The sequence below is a fragment of the Salminus brasiliensis genome, chromosome 19 (assembly GCF_030463535.1).
Source record: "Salminus brasiliensis chromosome 19, fSalBra1.hap2, whole genome shotgun sequence".
In the NCBI taxonomy this organism is placed as follows: domain Eukaryota; kingdom Metazoa; phylum Chordata; class Actinopteri; order Characiformes; family Bryconidae; genus Salminus; species Salminus brasiliensis.
The window spans coordinates 1,540,916-1,566,985 of record NC_132896.1 but is presented as its reverse complement, the minus strand read 5'-3'; the positions used below and the strand labels follow the sequence as shown (position 1 = coordinate 1,566,985).

The window sequence follows — 26,070 nt, the reverse complement described above, 5'->3', positions numbered from 1 at the left end:
CATTAATCATATCAGAGACCTTTAGCGGAATAACGAAGCAAATGGGGGTTTTAACGAGCAGCATGTCTTCGGAAATTGTCTAGTGATTATAACGGGGAAAAAAAAGAGCGTGGCTAAAGCAGCGGTTCAGATGTTCAGGGCCTGGACGCCCAGTGCGCTAATTAAGGTGTAATTCGTTTGGGGTCAGAGGTCAGCGAGTTTGTTTGTACATGGCATCTCCCTAAGAGTCCAGCATATGTGCACAATCTGCAAGGACAGGAACCAAGGGGGCGTAAAGGAGATGGCACGTTGACAGTGCTCTTAATATCCCTAATGGGGATTAATTTACGGTGGTGGTGCTGAATCAGCAACGAGGACCTGATTTATTTAATTATTAGTTCATTAATTAATTCATTAATTTCGCCAGCGCTGTCGTGTTGTGAGGGAAGGGATTAATAACAGACAGTGTGATGTGTTGGCAACTTGGCAGCTGGGAGGACGAACTCAGCAGGGCAGTGACAGATGGACATGATGTCTGGTGTGTATGAGTGTGTGTGGGTCCAAATCCCTCCAGGATGAAGAAAACACACACGTTTAGGGGTAGTGGGGACTCTGAGTGGGTTTGGCTGCTCTCCATGAGGTGAAAATCCTCAACCCCACAAAACTGCAGTTTTTAATGACCCAGAAGTTCTAAAGGTATGACAACTGAATTATGGGAGAAGGACCACCCCCCAAACTCGTCCTCCTGGCCCTTAGCCCCCTTAAATACCCCCCTTCTCAATTCAACCACGTGTCCAACAAACATCGCGACCACTGCCCCTTGAAATGCTCATTGGAAAATTGTCTAGGCATATACAGCCGATCGAGTTCTCCTATTGGTCAGTCCTTTAGGAACGGGACTAATGGTCTTACATGACAGATTAACCATGAACATATCACCACTATCAGAAATATTCAGAAGGTCGCCGCCCACCGCCACATAATAGTGGAAAGAATCGGGGCGGAGCCACAAACAGAACTGAACTTTCCACCACTAGGGGCGCACTAGACCAGGCTGGAACAGCAAAAAAGGCTTAAAATGGTTCATATGTTTAGTATTTTAGTATTTTCTCATTCAATAAACACCAGAGAAATGCTATTTATTATATAATAATAATAATAAATATAGATTTTTAAATTGTCTCGATTTAGTTTTTTTCAGCATTTTTGTTTCTTTTTTCATATTTAAAAATATTTAAATACTAATGAATCAGCTTGATTTCCTGAAATATGCTAAGCTAAAGCTAAAAAATAATTTCAATGCATAAATTAATAAATATTTTATTTTTATTCAAATTGGAGTCTCTACTCTCTGTACTTTACTTTCATGTTTACCAACTGTGCCAATAGTTCTGCAGGTGTGTGTGTGTGTGTGTGTGTGGTGGGGGGGGGGTTGGGGGTGTAAAACCTAATCAGCATTTTTTAGGTAACAGGGTGAAAAGCCTTTTAAAAATGACCATACACACACACATGCGCACGCACACACACGCACAACAGTATACACACTCCGGCCGGTGTACTGCACCCCTCCAGAGACTGGAACACAGCCACTGTACACACCTTAACAACAGACGGTGTTTGATCAGTCGCACAGAGAGAAGTTGCTGATGAGGAGGGTCACTTTGCCGGTTCCCACTGAGACTGTGTGTGTGTGTGTGTGTGTGGTGACGGTGCGCTTCTCAGCTTGGGACGTTCTAGCGCTCCACCATATGCTGCAGGCTGGTCCACAGGGAGAACCCTACAGCTGTCTGCTGTCCATATTCATCAGCCGTCAGGGGCAGGTAGGGGGCGCCATTCCCCAGTGGAGGAGACCAGCAGGTGGGTCAGCATGTCCCTGCCTCCCCTGCCTCACCTCCACACATCCATCAGCACACCTGCAGCTGCAGACGGCATCACCTGTGGGACCTCGCCAAGGGGAGGATGAGCAATTCCATACCCCTGCAGTATATATATATATATATACAGTCCTGCCAGGACATTATGACCACCCCACTGACCGTATAGGAGCACAGCTCTGAATGTGGGCTTTGTTAGACCACCGTTATTACAGATCATATAAATGCAGACACGTCAGTGTCACCTTATTAACAGAGGAGAGGACCTTAAACAGCACTCACAGGAGAATCAGTAGTGTCTCAGCCCTTGCATGTTGGTGAGCCCACACAGACGCTCGGTTAGCCCTCAGCTCCTGCACCGCTGTGAGGTGGGAAGGTCATTGCTGACTCTGGTCTTTATTCTCATCCTAAACTCCTGAAACAGGCAGCGCTGTCAGAGCTCTCTGACAGGATCAGGGCTGCTGCACTTGGGGTCTGGCTGTGAGGGTTGTGGGGTCTAAAACAGAGCCGGCAACCTGAAGTGAACTGCGCTGTGTTAGGTCAAATGGCATCTCAACTCACGGCCTGTTGTCACACCTTGATCCTCACCACCTATTCATCAAGTCCAATCAGAGCGTAAACTATTTAAATAAAGCCAAACTTACACAGCAGAGACTGTAGCTCCGCCTCCTCAGTGTATATCACAATACCTACATTTAGAGTGTTATTAATATTCACTCTAATGAGAGACTGTAGCTCCTCCTCCTCAGTGTATATCACAATACCTACATTTAGAGTGTTATTAATATTCACTCTAATGAGAGACTGTAGCTCCGCCTCCTCAGTGTATATCACAATACCTACATTTAGAGTGTTATTAATATTCACCCTAATGAGAGACTGTATCTCCGCCTCCTCAGTGTATATCACAATACCTACATTTAGAGCGTTATTAATATTCACCCTAATGAGAGACTGTAGCTCCGCCTCCTCAGTGTATATCACAATACCTACATTTAGAGCGTTATTAATATTCACCCTAATGAGAGACTGTAGCTCCGCCTCCTCAGTGTATATCACAATACCTACATTTAGAGTGTTATTAATATTCACCCTAATGAGAGACTGTAGCTCCACCTCCTCAGTGTATATCACAATACCTACATTTAGAGTCGTTTCTGCTCATCTTTATTGAGGATGCCAATAATTCTGGAGAAAGTTCTACAAACAAGCTCATTGCAGACTCACACTCACACACACAAGTGGATGGACTTACGGAGCTGGTGTAGGTGTCTCCAGGCTCTGGATGGTGGGCAGGCCGTGATGGTGATGAGTGGGCAGGAGTTTCCTGCAAGTGTGTTACACAGTGTCTGCTGCCTGAAGAACACTTTTCGAGGGTCCACCGACCGCTCCAGATCCTTCAGGTGAGACTGGAAACACACACACACACACACAATCAATAGAAGGCCAGACTGATTTATCGCTGGACTGATAAAACTGGCCAGTATTACTGTCTTACTCTTGTCTCGCCCCTCGTCTCTGCCCTTATTCCAGTATTTACAACATGAGCTGTAGGACCTGTTCAGAGAGTGGTTCTCCATCACTGTGTTCATCATTAGAACATCTCCAAAGTTCTCCTCTCTCATGGAGTCTAGTATTATTTAGAGTTCTCCTCAGATCAACACCTGGTTTGGTGGGAAATCAGGGCTTAATGATGGTGAATCAGGTGAGCTGCTGCTGCTGCTGCTGCTGCTGCTGCTGCTGCTGCTGCTGCTGATGGAGTTGAACACATCCTCCATGTTTCTCCTTTTTACTGGATTTATGTTCAGCTGATGGAATACACTGATAGGAGCCTAAAACCTCTGTACAGTTCTCTATACCCTGTATATATTTTATGGATCATAAACTGAAATAGTTGTTCTCTTTTATATACAGTGGGGAAAAAGTATTTAGTCAGTCACCAATTGTGCAAGTTCTCCCACTTAAAAAGATGAGAGAGGCTGTAATTGACATCATAGGTAGACTCAACTATGAGAGACAAAATGAGAAAAACAATTCAGAAAATCACATTGTCTGATTTTTAAAGAATTTATTTGTAAATAATGGTGGAAAATAAGTATTTGTCACCTACAAACAAGCAAGATCTCTGGCTGTCACAGACCTGTAACTTCTTCTTTAAGAGGCTCCTCTGTCCTCCACTCATTACCTGTATTAAAGGCACCTGTTTGAACTGGTTAACAGTATAAAAGACACCTGCCCACAACCTCAAACCGTCCCACTCCAAACTCCACTATGGTGAAGATCAAAGAGCTGTAGAAGGACACCAGAAACAGAACTGTAGACCTGCACCAGGCTGGAAGACTGAATCTGCAATAGGCAGCAGCTTGGTGTGAAGAAATCTACTGTGGAGCAATAATCAGAAAATGGAAGACCTACAAGACCACTGCTAATCTCCCTCCATCAGTTTTGGGAGAATGAAACCAAAGTAAAACTGTTTGGTACAAACACAACTCGCTGAGTTGCATCCAAAGAACACCATACCAACTGTGAAGCATGGGGGTGGCAACATCATGCTTTGGGGCTGTTTCTCTGCAAAGGGACTAGGACGACTGGTCCGTGTACATGGAAGAATGAAGGGGGCCATGTATTGTGAGATTTTGAGTGCAAACCTCCTTCCATCAGCAAGGGCATTGAAGATGAAACGTGGCTGGGTCTTTCAGCATGACAATGATCCCAAGCACACTGCCAGGGCATCAAAGGAGTGGCTTCGTAAGAAGCATTTCAGGGTCCTGGAGTGGCTTAGCCAGTCTCCAGATCTCAACCCCATAGAAGTCCGTGTTGCCGCCGACAGCCCCAAAACATCACTGCTCTAGAGGAGATCTGCATGGAGGAATGGGCCAACATACCAGCAACGGTGTGAGCTAACCTTGTGAAGACTTACAGAAAACGTTTGACCTCTGTCATTGCCAACAAAGGATACATAAAGTATTGAGATGAACTTTTGTTATTAACCAAATACTTATTTTCCATCCATTATTTGCAAATAAATTCTTTAGAAATCAGACAATGTGATTTTCAGAATTCTCTTTTTGTCTCTCTTAGTTGAGTCTACCTATGATGTCAATTACAGCCTCTCTCATCTTTTTAAGTGGGAGAACTTGCACAGTTGGTAACTGACTAAATACTTTTTTCCCCACTGTATATTCAGTGTCAACATTTTAACATTTGCAGTTCATGTGAAAGATGTAGGATAAACAGTTGTGAGGTTAAACTGTATATACGTGGATATTTGAGAGAATCATAAATAAGTTCAATAAGATTGAAATGTTTTTCCGGCTGAAAAACTCATGAGTTCATCTTAAAGTTCACAATTAATTCACACACACTCTTAATCAGGTACCTGCAGGGCTGAGTAGGTGTATGGATAATGATAGGCCAGGTAGCACACATCCTCCTCATGCCTGAAGTTCACAGTGAATGTCAGGGTGTAAAAGGACTGACCTCTCTGACTTCGGCTCGGGCAGAAATGATTCCTGCCACAGAAAGAGCAGGAGGAAAAGTTTCAGTCCTTCATTCAATATTTCTGTTTCTACTATTTTATTCTGAGACATATGTTCATTTTCATAATATGTAAATATGTTCATAAAAAAAAGTATTCCAAACTGAAAGGGCTCTTGGTACTGATCGGCTTTTGACCATTGCCGGAGGGGCTGGTCCAGTCTTGGAGACCAGTATCAGAGTTTTAAATCTACAGGAAGCCAGTGAAGAAAGAACCTAAATCTACTACAAATGTTTCTGTATCCACGTATATATGTGAGTTACTCAGTATCTACTATGAATGATTCAGTAGCTACTATAAGATAATCCTTTATTAGTCCCACAATGGGGAAATTCTCAAAAGCTGGCAACCGCTGCATTGACTGGGAATCGGACCCTTGTCTCCTGCGTGGCAGGCGAGAATTCTACCGCTGAACCACCAATGCTTCCAATGCTTCCAATGCTACTATGAATTATTCAGTATTTACTACAAATGATTCAGTATCCACTATAAGTTATTTAGTATCTACTATGAATAATTCAGTATCCACTATGAATGATTCAGTATCTACTATGATTGATTCAATATCTACTATGAATGATTCCGTGTCCACTATGCGTTATTCAGTATCTACTATAAATGATTCAGTATCTACTATAAATGATTCAGTATCTACTATGAATTATTCAGTATCCACTTTGAATTATTCAGTATCCACTTTGAATTATTCAGTATCTATTATGAATGATTAAGTATCTACTATAAATAATTCAGTATCTACTATAAATGATTCAGTATCTACTATGAAGGATTCAATATTAACTATGAATTATTCAGTATCCACTATAAATGATTTAGTATCCACTATGAATGATTCAGTATCCACTATAAGTGATTCAGTATCCACTATAAGTGATTCAGTATTTACTATAAGTGATTCAGTAATTACAATAAACGATTCAGTATCTACTATGATTGATTCAGTATCTACTATGAATGATTCAGTGTCCACTATGTGTTATTCAGTATCTACTATAAGTAATTCAGTATCTACTATGAATGCTTAGGTATCTACTATAAATGATTCAGTATCTACTATGAATTATTCAGTATCCACTTTGAATTATTCAGTATCTACTATAAATGATTCAGTATCTACTATGAATTATTCAGTATCTACTATGAATTATTCAGTATCCACTTTGAATTATTCAGTATCTACTATAAATGATTCAGTATCTACTATGAATTATTCAGTATCTACTATGAATTATTCAGTATCCACTTTGAATTATTCAGTATCTACTATAAATGATTCAGCATCTACTATGAATTATTCAGTATCCACTTTGAATTATTCTGTATCTACTATAAATGATTCAGTATCCACTATGAATTATTCAGTATCCACTATAAATGATTTAGTATCCACTATGAATGATTCAGTATCCACTATAAGTGATTCAGTATCTACTATAAGTGATTTAGTATTTACTATAAGTGATTCAGTATCTACTATAAGTGATTCAGTATCTACTATAAGTGATTCAGTATGTACTGTTATTAATGTAATTTATTATAAATGATTATATTATTATAGCAGTATCTGTTATAAGTTACCCGGTTTGAGACTGGTCTGCAGTGGGTGAAGCGAGGGGTGGAGGTGATGGAGTTTCAGTTTAAGGACTGTGTTTAGTTCCTCAGTTTCTGCTTTAAAAATAACACTGTAATTTTTCGTTTTCAGTGTTTCTTGTCATTCTGGAGGTGTGAGACGATCAGCGAGGGATATCTGAAGGCTGACTGATTTGAAAGCTAAGTGTAGTTCAAACAAACGGATCGATGCGTCCATTACTGTGTAAAGCCAATGGCTAAATACAGAAACACAGAGCGATCCATATTCCACCGCAATAAAGACGCAGTTCTGTTTTCATCTTCCCATTCTGATCACTGCAGAGTGGAGGTACATTCATACGAACAGGCTTGGAGCAAGTGTGTATGTGCGTGTGTGTGTATGTGTGTGTGTGTGTGTGTGTGTGTGTGTGTGTGTGTGTGTGTGTGTGTGACCATGATGACAAGATACAGAAAATTCTTAAGGATGCACTTCTACATAACATCAGCAGCAGATCTCTGTTAGAGGTTTTCCCTTAGAGTCATTGTTCTATTGTTTCTGTACACTTTTAACCAAAGGGTTCTAGATAGTGCTGAGAAAGGGTTCTGTAAAAAGTGCAACTGTAAGAACACATTTGTAACATATTTGTACATTTTACAGTTATAGAATATGTATATATATGTTTATATCAGTTGTGTATGTGAGAGAGAGAGAGAGAGAGAGATAGCGAGGGAGAGAGTGTGTAAGCTCACCTGTAGTAGCATATTTCAGTTCCTGCTCTAATCCAGTGTGGTCTTCCTTCCAGCGCCTCCCTTACTGAATACAGGACTGGCTGCATGCCTAACACACACATACACACACACACACACACACACACACACACACACACACACACACATATATATATTTATTTGCATCTTACATTAAATGTAAAAACACTATTTGGACAAAAGTATTGAGACACCGGCCCATTCGCTGGCTATTAAAAAGAGTCTTTTCTGGAAGGTCTCTGCTCTCCAGGGAAGAAGACTTTCTACTAGATTTTGAAGGAGCATTGCTGTGAGGATTTGATTGCATTCAGCAACAGGAGCACATTAGTGAGGTCTAGATGTTGGATGATGATCATCACCACCCCAACTCATCATCATCCCCAACTCCCCAACTCATCCCAAAAGTACTGGATGGAGCTCCACCATTCCAGAGAACACAGTTCCTCCACTGCTTCACAGCTCCTCAATGCTGGGGGGCTTCATACCCCTCTAGCCCACGCCTGGCATTATAAGGCAGCATGGAGCCAACAGGTTCATGATGTTGATCTGCTCCAGATAGTCCTATTCTATTGGCAGTATCTCTTCTCTACAGGGACTAGACAAGCTGTCACACACATTTGGATATACAGTAGTGGTAGCTTTAATAAAATTTTTGATCAGATCTGAAGGACTGGTGTGTGCTCACCGTAGTTGAACTGGCTGTTGCTTTTCTCACAGTTGATGACATTGAAGCGATATGGGACATTGGCCACCATGCCGCTGACCTCGAAATAAAACCACTGATGTTGTGAGGAGGAGTTCACATCAGCGTTCAGGATCAGATCATATTCGAACCTGGAGGAGGAGTGGGAGGAGTGAGGAGGGGAGGACCAAAGGCTCCATTTCTCAGAAACTAATCAAGACACACAACAATAATTACATAATTACCATACAAACAGACTCGTGGAAATTTGGTGGGTTTGGTGTGAAGTCAAAGCTGGAGTTCTACAGTGGAGGTTCTAGATAAGCTCCCCCAGTCAGAGCTGGAGTTCTACAGTGGAGGTTCTACATAAGCTCCCCCAGTCAGAGCTGGAGTTTTACAGTGGAGGTTCTAGATAAGCTCCCCCAGTCAGAGCTGGAGTTCTACAGTGGAGGTTCTAGATAATCTCCCCCAGTCAGAGCTGGAGTTCTACAGTGGAGGTTCTAGATAACCTTCCCCAGTCAGAGCTGGAGTTCTACAGTGGAGGTTCTAGATAATCTCCCCCAGTCAGAGCTGTGGTTCTACAGTGGAGGTGAAGGGAAGCAGACGTCTGAAGCTCTACTAAAAGCTCCTCACAGAAAGTTCTTCACCTAATGGTGATGAAGACGCTGCCTGATGCCTGAGACACGGTTCTACCAGAGTTCTGAGTTCGGCTCTAGAACCTGCTTTTAAAATCAGATCATTAGAATGGTGGAGGGATACATGCTGCAGGGTGTAGTGCAGCTACAGAAAGTAGTCCCTAAAGAAAACTGCATTAGTTCAGATTCTCTATTCACTATTTTACCCACATCATCATCATCATCATCATCATTGCATATAAAACTCAGAAGATTTGTGTAGCTTCACTGGTGGGTTTGGACAGGAAATAAATTATGGGCTGTATCTGTTGTAGTCATGGCAACCGACACCTGCTTCTATTCACCTCCACTGTACAGAGATCAGAGTGGGTCAGTTTCTCTACAGTGAAGCTCAGTTTCACATCAAATATTGCTGAAGGTGGAAAAAGCAGACTGTATTTGATTTGAGTTAAACTGTAGGGGTGGGGGGGGCGGGGCTGAGAGAGAGGAGGGGAAAGAAATAAAAGGTGAGAGAGAGAGAGAGAGAGAGAGAGAGAGAGAGAGAGAGAGAGAGAGAGAGAGAACAGAGGGATTGAGAGAAACGTCACAGAGAGATCTTTAATTCCATTCCTTATCCGCCTCCTCTGGAGAATATAGCCGCAACTGCTTTATTTAAAGGCGTCTGTGCTGGAGAGCAGGCAGCCCTGATTTGATCAGGAATACATCAACAGCGCAGAACACACTCAGACAGAACACACTCGAGTGTGAGACGGACGTGTGTGTGTGTGTGTAGGAGTGTAGGCGAAAGAGAGCGAGAGAGAGAGAGAGAGAGAGAGAGAGAGAGAGAGAGAGAGAGAGAGAGATTGTGAATGTACTGCAAATGAGGCCCAAGGGCGCACACTGAACTCTTGGGTTGTGAGTGTGTGTGTGTGTGTTCCTATGTCCCTGTGTGTATGTGTGTGTGTGTGTGTGTGTGTGTGTGTGTGTACATGTGTACGGTACTCTGTTTATGTGAATGTGTGTCTTAGCTGTAAGTGCTCTTTTAGCTATGCATGTTTGTGTGTGTGTGTGTGTCTGAAGCTGACCTGCGGATGTGAACAGCTTTGCGTAGATTCCCGCTCTCAAACTTGGAGAAAAATCGCAGTGAGTCTGCTGGGGCATCCGAGGAGCACTGCAAACTGAGAGAGAGAGAGAAACACTTACAGAATTAGAAAAATTAGGGCTAATTCTGGGAGAGGGGCACTCCGCCCCCCTCGCCGCCCAGCATATATCAGCATGTCTCCGCCTGAGAGACAGTGGGTAACACCTCCCTCACTTTAACCATAATTACTGCAGCTCTTTTTCTTTCAGTTTAATTAGCAGTAACGTTTTGTGTGTATAGATATTAGTATGGATATAAATTATATGTACATATTTTCGGTCTTTATTTTAATTATTGCTATTTTTATTCACTAATGTGACGTATTTTGTAATTATAGTTACTTTTATTGTTCTGTAATTGTGTTGTTGTTATTGTGATGTTTGTAATGCTATGGAAATATTGTTGTCATTACAGTGCTGCCAATAAAGCCTCTTTGAATCTTGAGAGAGAGAGAGAGAGAGAGAGAGAGAGAGAGAGATTCACAATACATTTACATTAATGGCACTAAGCTGAGTCTCTTATCCAGAGCGACTTACAAGGTTACTCGTATTACAGAGAAGGGCCAATGTAGTGTTAGGACTCTTATTGGTGTAGAGCAGCAGCACAGTCACCCAGACCAGGAATCGAACCCCAGTCTCCCACATGGTGTGGTAGCTCACTGGAAGGTAGTGGTGTTATCTGTTGCACCAACCACCAACCACAATAGCTACATCATCATCATCATCATCATCATCATCATCATCATCCTCACTCAAAACAATGATGATGTATTTTTAACGTGTGCTGGAATCGTCCAAACTAAAATAGTGTGACCTCACCCCAACAGAAATGCTGTGGCAGGACCTTAAGAGGGCTGTGCATAAAGAAATGCCCAAGAACCTCAATGACCTGAGTGGGCCAGAATTCCTCCAGAACGATGTGAGAGATACAGGTCACCCAGAAAACCATTACTTCAGCTGCTAAAGGCGGCTCCACAAGCTACTGATTCATGGGGCACTTTGTGTGTCGTTGCTCGCCTGAGGTTGTATTTACCTCATTTTAGGACCTAGGAGGAATTGAAAGAGGGTGTACTTAATTTTTTTTTGAACAGGGATGCCTGGGATTTACACATCTGACAGACACTCCCCCCATGTTTTAGAGGAAAGCCAGCGTAGGGCTGAGGTGGACCTCAGCTGGACCTCAGCCCTACGCTGGCTTTCCTCTGAAACATGGGGTAAGAGTGTCTGTCGGGTGTGTAAATCCCCGGCATCCCTGTTCAGGTTGGCCCGGTTACGCCCAAACCAGAACACATATCTGTGGCCGGTCTTTGATTTTTCCATCGACCCGAGCTGAGATTATGTTCATAACAACAGAAGTCTGAAACCTGGTGGTGTGTAAAGGTCGCTCGTCGTTACCTGCCGTCCTCCATATCAAACACCACTCTATTGATGATGTCTTCGGGGCAGAGGAGGCGCTGGACATCTTCAAACACTTTCTTCCTGCGAAACAAAGCAAGAATCTTTCACGGCAGGTCACGCTCAGCTGAAGATCACAGTCTTTGACAGCTTACAATTATCAAACACTCAGAGCGCCAGGGAGACGAAGATGGGGGCTAATTAATTGAATTTCCTAGACTTAAATTAACGGACGGTCTGACGTATTATCACATCTGCTGGGGTGTCGTGCTTTTCAGTTAGATCAAATGGAAGGCAGTACATTTTCCTCCAGCCTTTCAGATGAACTAACTTCTCCTTTCCTTTTTAATTATTGTGTCCAAAGATTTCATTTTTTAAGTCTGATCATTTGCTTTATTGTCTTTCTTTTTTGCTTGAGTCATGTTTTCTTTGGTTACTAAAAACAAATGCTTAACATTGGTGTATTTACTCAATCTGTAATAAAGATGAAGAGCTGATTATTCTATCAGTGTCAGAAACTCTCATTCTGACCAACAAACACATGAACTATCAGTCACACATTACATACATTCAGGAAAAACACAAAACACACAGCGCATCCAAAAAGAACAAAAGCTTCGCCCTTCAGTGTAACCCTAGCCCTAGCCCTAGCCCTAGTCCTAACCTTAACCCTAACCCTAGCCCTAACCATAGCCCTAACCCCAACCATAGCCCTAACCCTAACCCTAAACATAGCCCAGCCCTAACCTTAACCCTAATCCTAACCATAGCCCTAACCCTAGCCCTAGTCCTAGCCCTACTCCTAACCTTAACCCTAACCCTAACCCTAACCCTAGCCCTAACCATAGTCCTAACCCCAACCATAGCCCTAACCCTAAACATAGCCCAGCCCTAACCTTAACCCTAACCTTAACCCTAACCATAGCCCTAATCCTAGCCCTAGCCCTGACCCTAACCCTAACCATAGCCCTAACCCTAGCCCTAGCCATCGTCTATTATGGTCCACCCTCCTTCATCAGAAAAACAGCACTTCTGCAATAAACCAATACTTTTAGGTGTAGAACCTCATCAAGCTCTTCATAGCTGCTTTGACCGAAAATTAAACACATTAAGTGCGTCCTCTGACTTTCTCTTTTCTCAGTGAGTAAGAAACTATAGTTTAATATTACAGAGGTGTGCCAGTGTAGTGTGAGGAGTCTTGCCAAAGGACTCCACTTACCCAGTCTCCCACATGGAGTGGGAGCTCACTGGCAGGTAGTGGTGGTATCCGTCACACCACATCAACTACCGCTCCGCCAACTAAAGCCTTACCAGAAAATAAGATTTACCCAATCATTTCTCCAGAGCCAGCTATTAATGGCAGCTGAAAGCTTTTTATTTATTTATTTATTTATTGTTTTTGTTGTTGTTTGGTTACTTAAATATCAAAATATAGCATAAAGAACTGGATGAAAGTGTAAAAATAAACAGTCGCCTTCAATCTAAAGTATCTAACCAATCCGCACACCCATCCCCAACTGACCAATCAGAACTCGCTCTGGGCCCTGTCCACTGCTATGGTTAATGGTAATCTCTCCTTCATCCAAGAAACAACACTTGTAGGTGAGTTGCTCTGACTGACCGCATGTGAACTTTCAGCCGGAACGTCCCAGCTCTGTTTACGCACACTTAAAGCCTTTTGAAAACCTGGAACTAAATAAATAATTAAAGCCTGCCGTAATGTTTCACACTTATCTCGGGTCTCCACGGTGGCGGGAGCGTGCCTCGTGGAATTAGAAATGTCACTTCCATCAGAATGTCACTGGCTGCCTGACACTTTCTTCTTACGACTCCAAAAATGACTTTTTCAGAGTAAAACGCCGCTAATAGAACCCACGCGCTCTTATCTCACCCTTGAGCAAATACAATAAACTGTGAAATGACTGAAATAAATGTCAGTTTCCCACAATCTCCCCTGTGCACATGGAAGGGGGGGGATGGGGGGTGGGGGGTGGGGGGGGGCGAGAGAGAGACGCTTTAAAAACGACTTCAGCAAAAACAAGCTTTTGACCAAAGGGGTGTAAAGTAATTAGATACGTGTGACGGAGTACCTTATCAAAGGACTGAATTTGCGTGGAGCTGATTCTGACGAGAGCTCAGGAGGGAAACCGGCCCCAAAGATCATCTGAGGCGGCAAATGAAAAGCTTTTTCTTAAAAAGAGGCTCAGCGGCATCGACACTGTTGACAAAACTGTATTCTGTGGCCTTCATAAACAGTTTATATCCTTTATGCCGATGTTCTCGTTCTTCTGATCCGAGTATCTCCACTTTAGTCATCCTCAAACAACAGCAATAGCGCACCACAGTTCCCTCAGCCCGACAGCAGCCTGGCGACTGAGTGGTGATTACGGTAATTATCACATATGAAGTATCCTGCCTAATGTCCCAACCTTCTCTGAAACACTCACCGATTTGTGGACACCCCTTCTTCTAACGAACACATTCAGCTACATTAAGTTGCACCCATTGCTGACACAGCTTGTTTAGTCCCTGTAGAGAAGAAGTACTGCCAATAGAATAGGACTCTCTGGAGCAGATCAACATCATGACCCTATTGGTCTCATGCTGCCTAATAATGCCAGGCGTGGGCTTGAGGGGTGTAAAGCCCCCCCAGCAGCATTAAGCTGTGGACAACAGTGGAAGAACTGTGTTCTCTAGAATGATGATGGTGGAGTCCATCAAGTACTTTTGTCGCTGATACAATCAAAATCAGTGGAGACAGTTACTCCAACAAAAGCAGGATTGACTATTGGTGAATGGTGAATGAGCAGGTGTCCCAATACTTCTGTCCTTATCATGTACGATGCCTCCATCCTCACCGCACTGTAAGTACTGCTCATCAGAGTACTGTTCTTCACTGGAATGAATGTATGGGCCACAGAACCCTGCTAAACCCTCAGTCGTTAGCACAAACGATTAACAGAGATCCGTCAGCAGAGGCAGGTCTGAAGCGGACGTGAGATCTTCTGAGGATCAGTGCTACACTCATTTCAACTTCCAACAAACAACTTGAAATAAACAGGTACCGAGCAAATCAGCTTCAGACGCCACAGGGGGTGTGTAGGGACAGGGACAAGGGCTTTGTTTCATTTCCTAAGCTGCTCTGGAGACACACAAGCATTCTCATGTGCTAGACGTGTTACTCCACAGGCTGCAATTACAGTTTCCATGAGAGGTAAACCAGTGGAGGAGATACTGCTCTGCTCTGCTCTGCTCATTACGAATCCATTCGGAACCATCACTGCTGCTTCTATTCTTAAGAGCCTACTTGGAGCTCGATAGGCCCAGATCTAGAGCTCTACGAGCAGTGTGGACAAAATGCATGATGACATCACAGGCATTTTCCTAAATTTCCCATTAAAGCCACTTGCATATATCATAACCTGAGCAACCTGACCCATTTTACATAGACACTGGGAAGGTAAGGATCTCCTTCGCCTGTGTTGACAATTCACTGCCCAAAATAACAACCTGACCTGAACACCCCTCATGTCGAGACCACCGCGCCCATCAGCGTAGAGATATTTACAAGCACTATTGCTGTTTAAACAATGCACTAATGCTTGACCAGATTTGGAATAACAGCTTCACAGTAAGCTAGACTTTCAGCTTTACTCCTGACCAGAGGCGTCAAATAATGAAGTACAGACACTTCGTTACTTTACTACAGTAGAAATGCTGGTTCTCTAAACTTTACTGCAGTAATTCTTTATTTTTCAGACTTTTTACTTCTACTTCTCACATTTTCACCCAATTATCTGAACTTTCTCCTCCTTACATTTTAAAAACAGCCTCGTTCCTCCTATTTCATTTCCCTTAGTTTTCATTCCGGCTCTAAACCCTGTCCAGATAAATCTCTCCATTCAGAAAGTGTGAGTCTGATCGTGATTGGATGAGAAGTATAAACAGACACCATTCTGACTCCCTATTGGTTTATAAGAGATCCATCACACCTGCACACGTCCCGTCCCTCTCCAGCAGCTCACAGCAGACGTCTGTAGTCTAGTATGAAGACTGTGTCCGTGGCAGAGACTCAAGAGAGCTGCAGTGAACCGTCCCGACTGAGCCCCACATTTACATTCCAATAAAGCTTATTGATCACACGCCTCTGAAGTCTGACTTTCTGCAGCTTTACAGAACTTCTAGACAACGACTCCTCATATTTTCCTCCATGAAGCTCATGTTGATGCTCAGTAGAGCACAGAGACGCTCCTTTAATAGAGCTGATATTACTGAAATGCTTCATTTTCAATGGGCAGATCTGCAGCTGAATCAGGAGCCTAGTGCAGCCTACTTGAAGTACTTTTACACTTTTACTGGAGTAAAAAGCTTAAGTTGATACTTCAGCTTCTATAGAAGTCAAATCAAATCAAATCAAACCCTAGTATCTCCACTCACTTCTACCTGAGGAATGAATGTCAGTACTTTTGACACCTTTTGCTCACCTCTGAACATTCGGCTTCCTGTTAGCCATTGGTTCAGGTCCTTTTGGAGGCAGATGTCCCCAGAAGTCAGGAAAGGCCAAGATGGAGTAGCCAGCAACGGACTTGGTCTGGGCAGCCGCAGCAATGTATAAGCGAGGGTCATGGTGAGGGATCAAGGCGCCGTACTTCTCCAGCAGCTTATCCACCATGCTGCCGCTGCCTTCCCCCGGAGTCTGGGAGCAGCTCAGGCTGCGGAAGTCTCGCGCCGTCAGGCACCTTTTTCCATCATGCTCCGGGTTCCTCTCATGAGAAGCGAGGGTTTCTGGGTCAGAAAGAGATGGAGAGTCCCTGGAGTTCACCCTGGATCTCCTACGGCCTTGAGGTTTGTCCTCAGAGTCTCCGTTCAGGAGACTTTCCTCATCAGAGCTTTCTTCAAGTTCAGTGTCTGAGTCCAGATCCTGGAAACATGAATAAGAGGTTGGAGTGAAATATACACTGCATGTCCAGATGTTTGTGGACACCCCTTCTAATTAATTGCTGCTTTAAGTTGCACTCATTGCTGACACAGATGTGCAAATGCACACACACAGCTTGTCTAGTCCATGTAGAGAAGTACTGCCAATAGAATAGGACTCTCTGGAGCAGATCAACATCATGAACCTATTGGCTCCATGCTGCCTAATGCCAGGCGTGGGCTAGAGGGGTATTAAGCCCCCCAGCATTGAGGAGCTGTGGAGCAGAGGAAGAACTGTGTTCTCTGAAATGATGGATGGTGGTGGAGCTCCAGTAAATACTTTTGGGTTGAGTTGGGGAGTTCTCTGACCTAATACAGCTTCAGGGACTACTTTTTGTAGCTACACCCTAAAGGCAGCATGTATCCCTCCACCATTTTAATGATCTGGTTTTAAAAGCAGGTTCTAGAGCCGAACTCTTCTCAGAACTCTGGTAGAACAGTGTCTCAGGCATCAGACAGCGTCTTCATCACCATTAGGTGAAGAACTTTCTGTGAGGAGCTTTTATTAGAGCTTCAGACGTCTGCTTCCATTCACCTCCACTGTAGAACACTGTGTACTGACTGGGGGAGCTTATCTAGAACCGAGCGTTTCACACCAAACCCACCAAAACTGTGCAGATATGTTGGAAAAGTGGTGGACTTCCCCTTTAAGACAATGATGGGCAATGTGTATCAAAACTGTTGACAACCCAGAGCAATTTTCAGCACAGCTATGTTCTGTTAGCAAGGCAAGGAGGCTACAAGGCTAATATTGAATGTGTGTTGTCAGTTGGGAACACCTCACACACTCTCTCTCTCTCTCTCTCTTTCTCTCTCACACACACACACACACACACACGCACACACAAACAAACAAGTCTGGAAGTGAGAAAAACTCAAACCTTGAGGGGAAAACGAAGCAGACTGAGATTACATTACACATCACTCAGACCCCCCACACACACCCCCCATCCTCAGAGTACAGCTCCTTCTCACGCTTCCTCAGCAAAATGACCAAAAATAAACCGCCTGAATTAAAGGAGGTATCTCGAGCTTGACAGAACAAACAAACACAGCTGCTGAAACACAGGCAGGAGTAATCGTGACGCGTCTCTTTTAGCAGGGAAATCAAAATGGCAGGCCTGTGCTTTGATTCTGCAGCAGCTCAGACCGGCCAATTACTGCCTTTATACAGCCTTTATAAGACACTACAGCAAGAGTCGGGGCAGTCCCTGCTGTCCAGACTGCTGCTGAAATACCAGTAAACAACCTCTCTGCCATCGCTCACACACTGGAACAGACACAGACCTGCACTGTCTGGCCACTTTATTAGAAACACCTTACACTGCCTCCAGATTCCACTCACTGGCCACTTTATTAGAAACAACTAACACTGCCTTGAGATTCCACTCACTGGCCACTTTATTAGAAACACCTTACACTGCCTCCAGATTCCACTTACTGGCCACTTTATTAGAAACACCTCACACTGCCTCCAGATTTCACTCACTGGCCACTTTATTAGAAACAACTAACACTGCCTTGAGATTCCACTCACTGGCCACTTTATTAGAAACACCTTACACTGCCTCCAGATTCCACTTACTGGCCACTTTATTAGAAACACCTAACACTGCCTTGAGATTTCACTCACTGGCCGCTTTATTAGAAACACCTAACACTGCCTTGAGATTCCACTCACTGGCCACTTTATTAGAAACACCTAACACTGCCTTCAAATTTCACTCTAAATGAGTGGCCACTTTATTAGAAACACCTACAAGCTTCTCACTTCCACTCACTGTCACATTATTGGAAACACCTAACACTGCCTTGTGCTTCCACTCACTGGCCGCTTTATTAGAAACACCTACTAGCCACAGGTCACTTTATTAGAAACACCTACGATCTTAAGATTCCACTGACTGGCCACTTTATTAGAAACACCTACGACCTTAAGATTCCACTCACGCCTACTAGCTTGTGCTTCCCCTTACAGGCTGCCCTCAAGCTTATTCTAGGATTTATTCATTTTTGTTTGTTTGTTTGTTTGTTTACTATGTATGTATCCACAGCAAATTTCAAAGGCAGTAGGTTTGAATGCATGGTGCAGAGTCAGCTGACCTCAGATGGCCTGAAGTGACCATGTTCACCCGTCTCACCAGCCTCCCTCTGATCCACACACTCACAAATCAGCCGCCTTCAAAGTGAATTCATTAGCTGCTGGACTTCAGCACTGCAGCGCTCCATATTTCAATGCATTTGATTAGTACGCTTTTCAGCGCTTCAGAGGAAAAAAAGCCAGGCTGGAAAAAACAAAACTTTCATGAATACAAATAGACACGGCTGCATTAATATAAACCCAGCCTGCAACGTTTGGGCCTCATAAAAGGGAAGTGGGTTTGCAGACTGAATGGAGCATCTCAGGGGGCTTTCCGCGTCATATCCATTTCCAAAACAATAAATAACAGAAAACAAAAGACTCGACAGAAAACGGCGCCGCAATCCGGGAGCATATTTATATTAATCATGAACTTGATACCGACAAGTACCACAGCGTCCTCTGATTAGCTTTGGGAGAGGGAATACCGGAACGTGTAGCGCCGAGTACACAACAGAAAAACAACAACAAAAAGTGTCATTTAATTTCAGATTTAGTAATGAGTGATCCTGTATGAGCGCAATTCAATTAGCCCGCTGAATCGACCTCTTAAAGGTGCAGCACCCTCATTTTATCAACCGATAAGTCATTAATAATCAAAGTTGTGCTCTACTTTATTGACAAAAGTATTGGGACACATTGGGACAAACCTCTTCAGTCTCAATCCAGGCTCTAGTCCTGCAGTCTGCCTTTCTTCCACACATCAGTGAAAGAACGGGAGGTTCTGAAGAGCTCACTGAACTCCAGCGCGGTTCTGTATGTAATAGGAGACACCGCTGCACCAACAACAACAAGTCAGCTGGTGAAATCTCCTCCCTCCTAGATCTTCCTCCATCAGCTGTGAGTGGTGTTATTATTGAACAGTGGAAGAGTTTAGGAGGAACAGCTCACAGAGAGCAGCTCAGCCACCGAGTGTCTGTCAGACCACGTAAAGTTACAGAGCGGGGTCAGGGCCGAGTGCTGAGCTCAGAGCAGAGTGCAGAAAAGCCTCCAACTGACTCAGTAACTGCAGCAGAGCTCCAGACCTGCTGCTGCTGCTGGTAGAGCTTAGAGCAAAGAGGGACCGGTTCCGTGTTAATGCAGTGTTTTAAACTCCACTCCAGATACGACCTCCAGATCCATGACAAACGGCCCTGACCCTTCCTCTCCTGTCTGCTCTCATTGATTCTGCTGAGCTGGATCTCATGGTCTCAGTAAAACACTGGCAGAGCTGACTAGCCAATGGATCCACATGAGTACCAGGATTATTCAGTAAAATATTTAGACAGAATGTCAGAGGTTCTTCCAGTAGCCTGACCTAAACACTGCTTCTCTGTCTGTGAGCTCCACAGCAAAACCATATTTTCATACAAACTGACCCCAGTACACACGGACCTCCCACTGACACTGCCCAACAGAGACCCTTGCTATAGGTAGCCCATGCAGATCACTCACTGCCGTCAGAGCAGCCGATCTCTTCTGGGGCTCCAATCAAAACTGTGTGTGTGTGTGTGTGTGTGTGTATATATATATATATATATATATATATATATATATATATATATATATATATATATATATATAGTTGTTCTATATATAGAACATGGTTGGAGAGGATTATTCTGGAGGAGTCTGGAGTCTTATTTAACCCTCAGACGTTTAGTCTGTTCTGCTCTTGATTGATGGTTGAAGTGAGGGGTGAAGAAGATCATCATGGCCAGATCCACAGAGCTCTCTGAGGCCTTCAGAAAGAAGGGTGGAGATGCAGAGGAGTCTGGGAAGGGGTTTAAGAAGATCTCAGAACAGTTAGAGATCAGCTGCTGTTCCACCGTCCACTAAATCATTTACAAGAGGAACAGCTGACCAACATGACCAGGTCAGACCATCCCAGCAAGGTCAGCCCAACAGCAGAACCACAAGACTCCAACAGGCCTAAATTATCATCATGGTAGCCAGTAGCTCTTGTTGCCACAGCTAATGTCAAACTACAGCATCTACCATCAGAAAGAGGCTGAGCCGGGGGTGAGCAAGGAGGAAGGCGCTCTATTCAGGTCAGCAGTTAACTACAGAGTCTACAGAGATTAGGAACAGGTGTAAGGGCAGGGGCTGTGGTGCACGGGTGGCGCTGGTGTTGTCCTGTTGAGTGTATGTGTGTGTGTGTGTTTCTCTGTGTGTGTTACGGCCTGCAGATGGCAGGTGGAGCGATGTTCGAGTGTGTGATTAATGGCAGACAGCTCATTGTTATGCACAGTCTGTAGTGGCTTTGTTTGCAACCATGTCCGAGCACCACACACACACACACACACACACACTGTACGACCAGCGCAACATCTACACCCAACCAGCAGCAGCGTACGAGGAACGTGCCAGAGCGCACAATCAAGACAGAATGTTTTCATTTTAATGTATAATTAAAGAAAACATGCAATTAAACAGTGAATGAAACTAAATGCTGGTTTTGAAAAGTTGTGAAACAAAAAAAAAGCACCAAGACGGCTCATTTTTACTGTGAACGACGGACATTTATAATGTCATAAACTTTTATTTGTAGGTCTATTAGAAGATGTTGGAAAATAAATAAGGCACAGGCTCCTTATTGTGCGCTTGACATGGCAGCATGGCTCTCATCAATAAACGAGGGGCTAAATTAATTGCAGAGGGGACTCAATCCAACAGCGGCAGTTCATCTTGTGATAGCATCTGAATTAAAACATCGGGGGGAGAGAGAGACAGAGAGAGAGAGAGAGAGAGAGAGAGAGAGAGAGAGAGAGAGAGAGAGAGAGAGGAGAGAGAGAGAGAGAGATGGGGGGTGAGAGAGAGAGATGGGGGGGCTAGAGCAATTCGTTCAGATCCAAAAGAAGGTCCACACAGGGAGCTCATACCAAAATGTCCAAATGTTTGTGGACACCCCTCCTAATGAGTGCTGGTCACTTTATTAGAAACACCTACCTTGTGCTTCCACTCACTGGCCACTTTATTAGAAACACCCACCTTGTGCTTCCACTCACTGGCCACTTTATTAGAAACACCCACCTTGTGTTTCCACTCACTGGCCACTTTATTAGAAACACCCACCTTGTGCTTCCACTCATTGGCCAATTTATTAGAAACACCTACCTTGTGCTTCCACTCACTGGCCACTTTATTAGAAACACCTACCTTGTGCTTCCACTCACTGGCCACTTTATTAGAAACACCCACCTTGTGCTTCCACTCACTGGCCACTTTATTAGAAACCCCCACCTTGTGTTTCCACTCACTGGCCACTTTATTAGAAACACCCACCTTGTGCTTCCACTCATTGGCCAATTTATTAGAAATCCCTACCTTGTGCTTCCACTCGCTGGCCACTTTATTAGAAACACCTACCTTGTGCTTCCACTCACTGGCCACTTTATTAGAAACACCCACCTTGTGCTTCCACTCATTGGCCAATTTATTAGAAATCCCTACCTTGTGCTTCCACTCGCTGGCCACTTTATTAGAAACACCTACCTTGTGCTTCCACTCACTGGCCACTTTATTAGAAACACCCACCTTGTGCTTCCACTCACTGGCCACTTTATTAGAAACACCCACCTTGTGCTTCCACTCACTGGCCACTTTATTAGAAACACCCACCTTGTGCTTCCACTCATTGGCCAATTTATTAGAAATCCCTACCTTGTGCTTCCACTCACTGGCCACTTTATTAGAAACACCCACCTTGTGCTTCCACTCACTGGCCACTTTATTAGAAACACCCACCTTGTGCTTCCACTCACTGGCCACTTTATTAGAAACACCTACCTTGTGCTTCCACTCACTGGCCACTTCATTAGAAACACACACTCTTGTGCTTCCACTCACTGGCCACTTTATTAGAAACATCTAGCTTATATTCCACTCACAGGTCACTTTATGAAAACCCCCTAGATTATGCTTCAACTCACTGGCCAATTTATTAGAAACCCCTACCATGTACTTTCACTCTCTGGCCATGTACTTAACTCACACTGTGAAAGAACAGATGGGCTACAGTCTCTAATTGGACTGCACTCTTTTCAGAGCTCAGCAGTGCATCTGCATCATGCATGTATCTCAAGTGTAGGAGCATTAAGAGATTTTAATGGGAGCAGAATGGACCATAACACCTACTGTAAATGACACCACTGAGAAAAGTTAAGGACTCAGCAGGAGGCGGGGCTGTTCCTCCACATAATGACCTCATTTCATTTTTCAATACTCAACAGCTCGTTATTTCTGTGCGACCGAGGTATTTTTACCCCATTGTTAAGATTAAATGAGTTCAGCATCAGTTTTGCTGAATAATCAGGAGATTCAGAAGAGTTTGGACCTCAGCATGAAGCCACATGCTGCTGCTCCGATGAAGGAAGTCTGGGGTGCTTCACTGGAGACCAATTCCAGCTCACTATGAGACTGGAGAACATCTCACAGTGCATTTTACATTCAGCCCAAGACAGACTGTTGTCTAATAACTTTTCCCGCAAGTTTTGTGCACCAGCAATAGCACACCAACTACGCAGGATAGCATAGCAACAACCTAACAGCATATTAACACCCTGTCAACAACATGATATACCAAAGCAACCACTTCTTAGCATTGTATCGACTACATGGGAGACCATAGCAACCACCTAACAACATCTCAGCGGCCTATAAAATCATGTGGTATACCATAGCAACCACCTAACACCTAACCATGCCCTTTCAACCATATTGAACACCAAAGCAATCACTTATATCATATATATTACATATATATATATATATAGCAACCACAATATTAGTACCCTGTCAGCAGTCTATCAAATCATGTGGTAAACCAAGGCAACCACCTAACACCATCTCAGGATCCTATCAAACATATGGAACACCAAGGCAACCACGTAACAACATATTAGCACCCTGTCAACAACATGATATACCATAACAAACACTTAACAACAGCTTAGCACTGTATCAACTATATGTGATACCATAGCAACCGCCTAACAACATCTCAGCACCATATCCATTACATAGAATACCACAGCAACCACCTACTAACCTCTTAGTACTCTTTCAACTGTGTGGGATCCCGTATTAATGTCATACTTAATATGTCTTAATAACATCTTCGAACCATATCAACCATGTTAGATACCACAGCAACCAACTAACAGCATCACAACACCCTGTCAAACCATGTGGTATACCATAGCAACCACCTAACAACATCTCAGCACCCTATCACCCATATGGAACATATTGGCACCCTGTCAACAACATGACATACCATAACAAACACTTAACAACATCTTAGCACTGTATCAACTACATGGGATACCTTAGCAACCACCTACTAACCTCTTAGCATTCTTTTGGGATCCCATAGTAACATCTTACTTAATATGTCTTAATGCAATATTTTAGCACCTTATTAACCATGTTGGATACCATAGCAACCACCTAGCAACACCTCATCAGCTTTCAAACAACCACTTAGTAACACTGAAGGAGACCAGAGTAAAAACCTGTTGTTGAAGAATTAGAGACGTATTTTTAGTTCCCAGAATGCGTAGATGGCCCTGAGGGTCCACCACTGGTTATTCTCATGGAGTACTGGGGGGCTTCTTATGTGTGTGTGTGTGTGTGTGTTTGTGTGTGTGAGTGCATGTATGCTTGAGTTGTGTGTGTGTAAAATGTGGTTACCTGGAAGTCATGCTGTAGTTCAGGGAACAGGTGTGTATACTGCTGCAGCTGCTCGAGTGGTCGGTCTGGCTCTGGTCGAGCTGTCAGTCGGCCCACATCTGACTCCAGGTCATCCTCCTGACACACACACACACACACACACACACACACACACACCAACAACAGCAAACAGCTGTGATGCCCAGATATTCAAACATTACCATGATTGCCAATAAACCACCGCAGGCAAAACGTCACACACATACCTCATCAACATGTGGGCAACACACACACACACACACACACACACACACACACAAGCTATGAAGGGACGGAAAACAGAAAGAGAGAAAGAGAGGGGGGGTGGCATATGCCTGTTGGCAGTGCAGATGTTGTGTGTGTGTGTGTGTGTGAGAGAGAGAGTGTGAGAGAGAGAGAGAGAGAGAGAGAGAGAGAGAGAGAGAGATAGTGTGTGAGTGTGCTGGAACACACACTTGGCAAGCTTCAGCTTCTCACTCCCTGATTCCCACTCACACACACACCCTACCTGGCAGCTCTCACACACTCAGACACGACAGGTGATTCACCGCCACCCACCGTATTTACATCACCACACACACGAGGAAACTTCCCCAGTCAGAGCTGGAGTTCTACAGTGGAGGTTCTAGATAAGCTCCCCCAGTCAGAGCTGGAGTTCTACAGTGGAGGTTCTAGATAAGCTCCCCAGCCAGAGCTGGAGTTCTACAGTGGAGGTTCTAGATAAGCTCCCCCAGTCAGAGCTGTTCTACAGTGGAGGTTCTAGATAAGCTCCCCCAGTCAGAGATGGTGTTCTACAGTGGAGGTTCTAGATAATCTCCCCCAGTCAGAGCTGGAGTTCTACAGTGGAGGTTCTAGATAAGCTCCCCCAGTCAGAGCTGGAGTTCTACAGTGGAGGTTCTAGATAAGCTCCCCCAGTCAGAGCTGTGGTTCTACAGTGGAGGTGAAGGGAAGCAGACGTCTGAAGCTCTAATAAAAGCTCCTCACAGAAAGTTCTTCACCTAATGGTGATGAAGACGCTGCCTGATGCCTGAGACACTGTTCTACCAGAGTTCTGAGAAGAGTTCGGCTCTAGAACCTGCTTTTAAAATCAGATCATTAAAATGGTGGAGGGATACATGCTGCAGGGTGTAGTGCAGCTACAGAAAGTAGTCCCTAAAGAAAACTGCATTAGTTTAGATTCTCCACTATTTTACCCTCATCATCTTCATCATCATCATCATCATCATCATCATTCCATATAAAACTCAGAAGACTCGTGTAGCTGCACTGGTGGGTTTGGACAGGAAATAAATTATGGGCTGTATCTATGTTGTTGTCATAGAGACCGACGCCTGGTTTCTTTCACCTCCACTGTAAAGGAGTCAGAGTGGGTCAGTTTCTCTACAGTGAAGCTCAGTTTCTCACCGAACCCCCGACTCTGACTGAGCTCAGCTCTCACTCGTTATTCAGAGAATTTTGGAAAGTCTCTGGACTTCCCCTTTAAACAAACACCCATAGATCTGAAAGTCTGTCTATGATGTACAGACTGAGTTTGAGGAGGTTCTACTGAAATGAACATATCAGCCGTGTTTGTAGGGATTGGTGGAGGCTGTAGGTGCAGGAGAGCGGTGTAGCGTTTGGAGCGTGAGTGTGTGAAGTGCTGGCATTGATTTATGGCAGCATCAGAGGTGTGTGTTATTGGA

At 44.0% G+C, this 26,070-nt stretch overlaps 1 protein-coding gene across 1 annotated transcript in view; it reads right to left on the bottom strand.

Annotated features, from left to right (window-relative positions):
- The window catches only part of agbl1 (AGBL carboxypeptidase 1), a 178,043-nt gene that overhangs the window by 101,979 nt on the left and 49,994 nt on the right, over nucleotides 1-26,070 (bottom strand). Inside the window, exons 11-18 of the mRNA XM_072663557.1 lie at nucleotides 24,371-24,487; nucleotides 16,065-16,501; nucleotides 11,581-11,664; nucleotides 10,131-10,223; nucleotides 8,435-8,583; nucleotides 7,732-7,819; nucleotides 5,233-5,365; nucleotides 3,109-3,262 (exon numbers count right to left, since the gene is read on the bottom strand). Coding sequence (XP_072519658.1) covers nucleotides 3,109-3,262; nucleotides 5,233-5,365; nucleotides 7,732-7,819; nucleotides 8,435-8,583; nucleotides 10,131-10,223; nucleotides 11,581-11,664; nucleotides 16,065-16,501; nucleotides 24,371-24,487 — 1,255 coding nt within the window. The remainder of the gene's footprint in view (nucleotides 1-3,108; nucleotides 3,263-5,232; nucleotides 5,366-7,731; nucleotides 7,820-8,434; nucleotides 8,584-10,130; nucleotides 10,224-11,580; nucleotides 11,665-16,064; nucleotides 16,502-24,370; nucleotides 24,488-26,070) is intronic.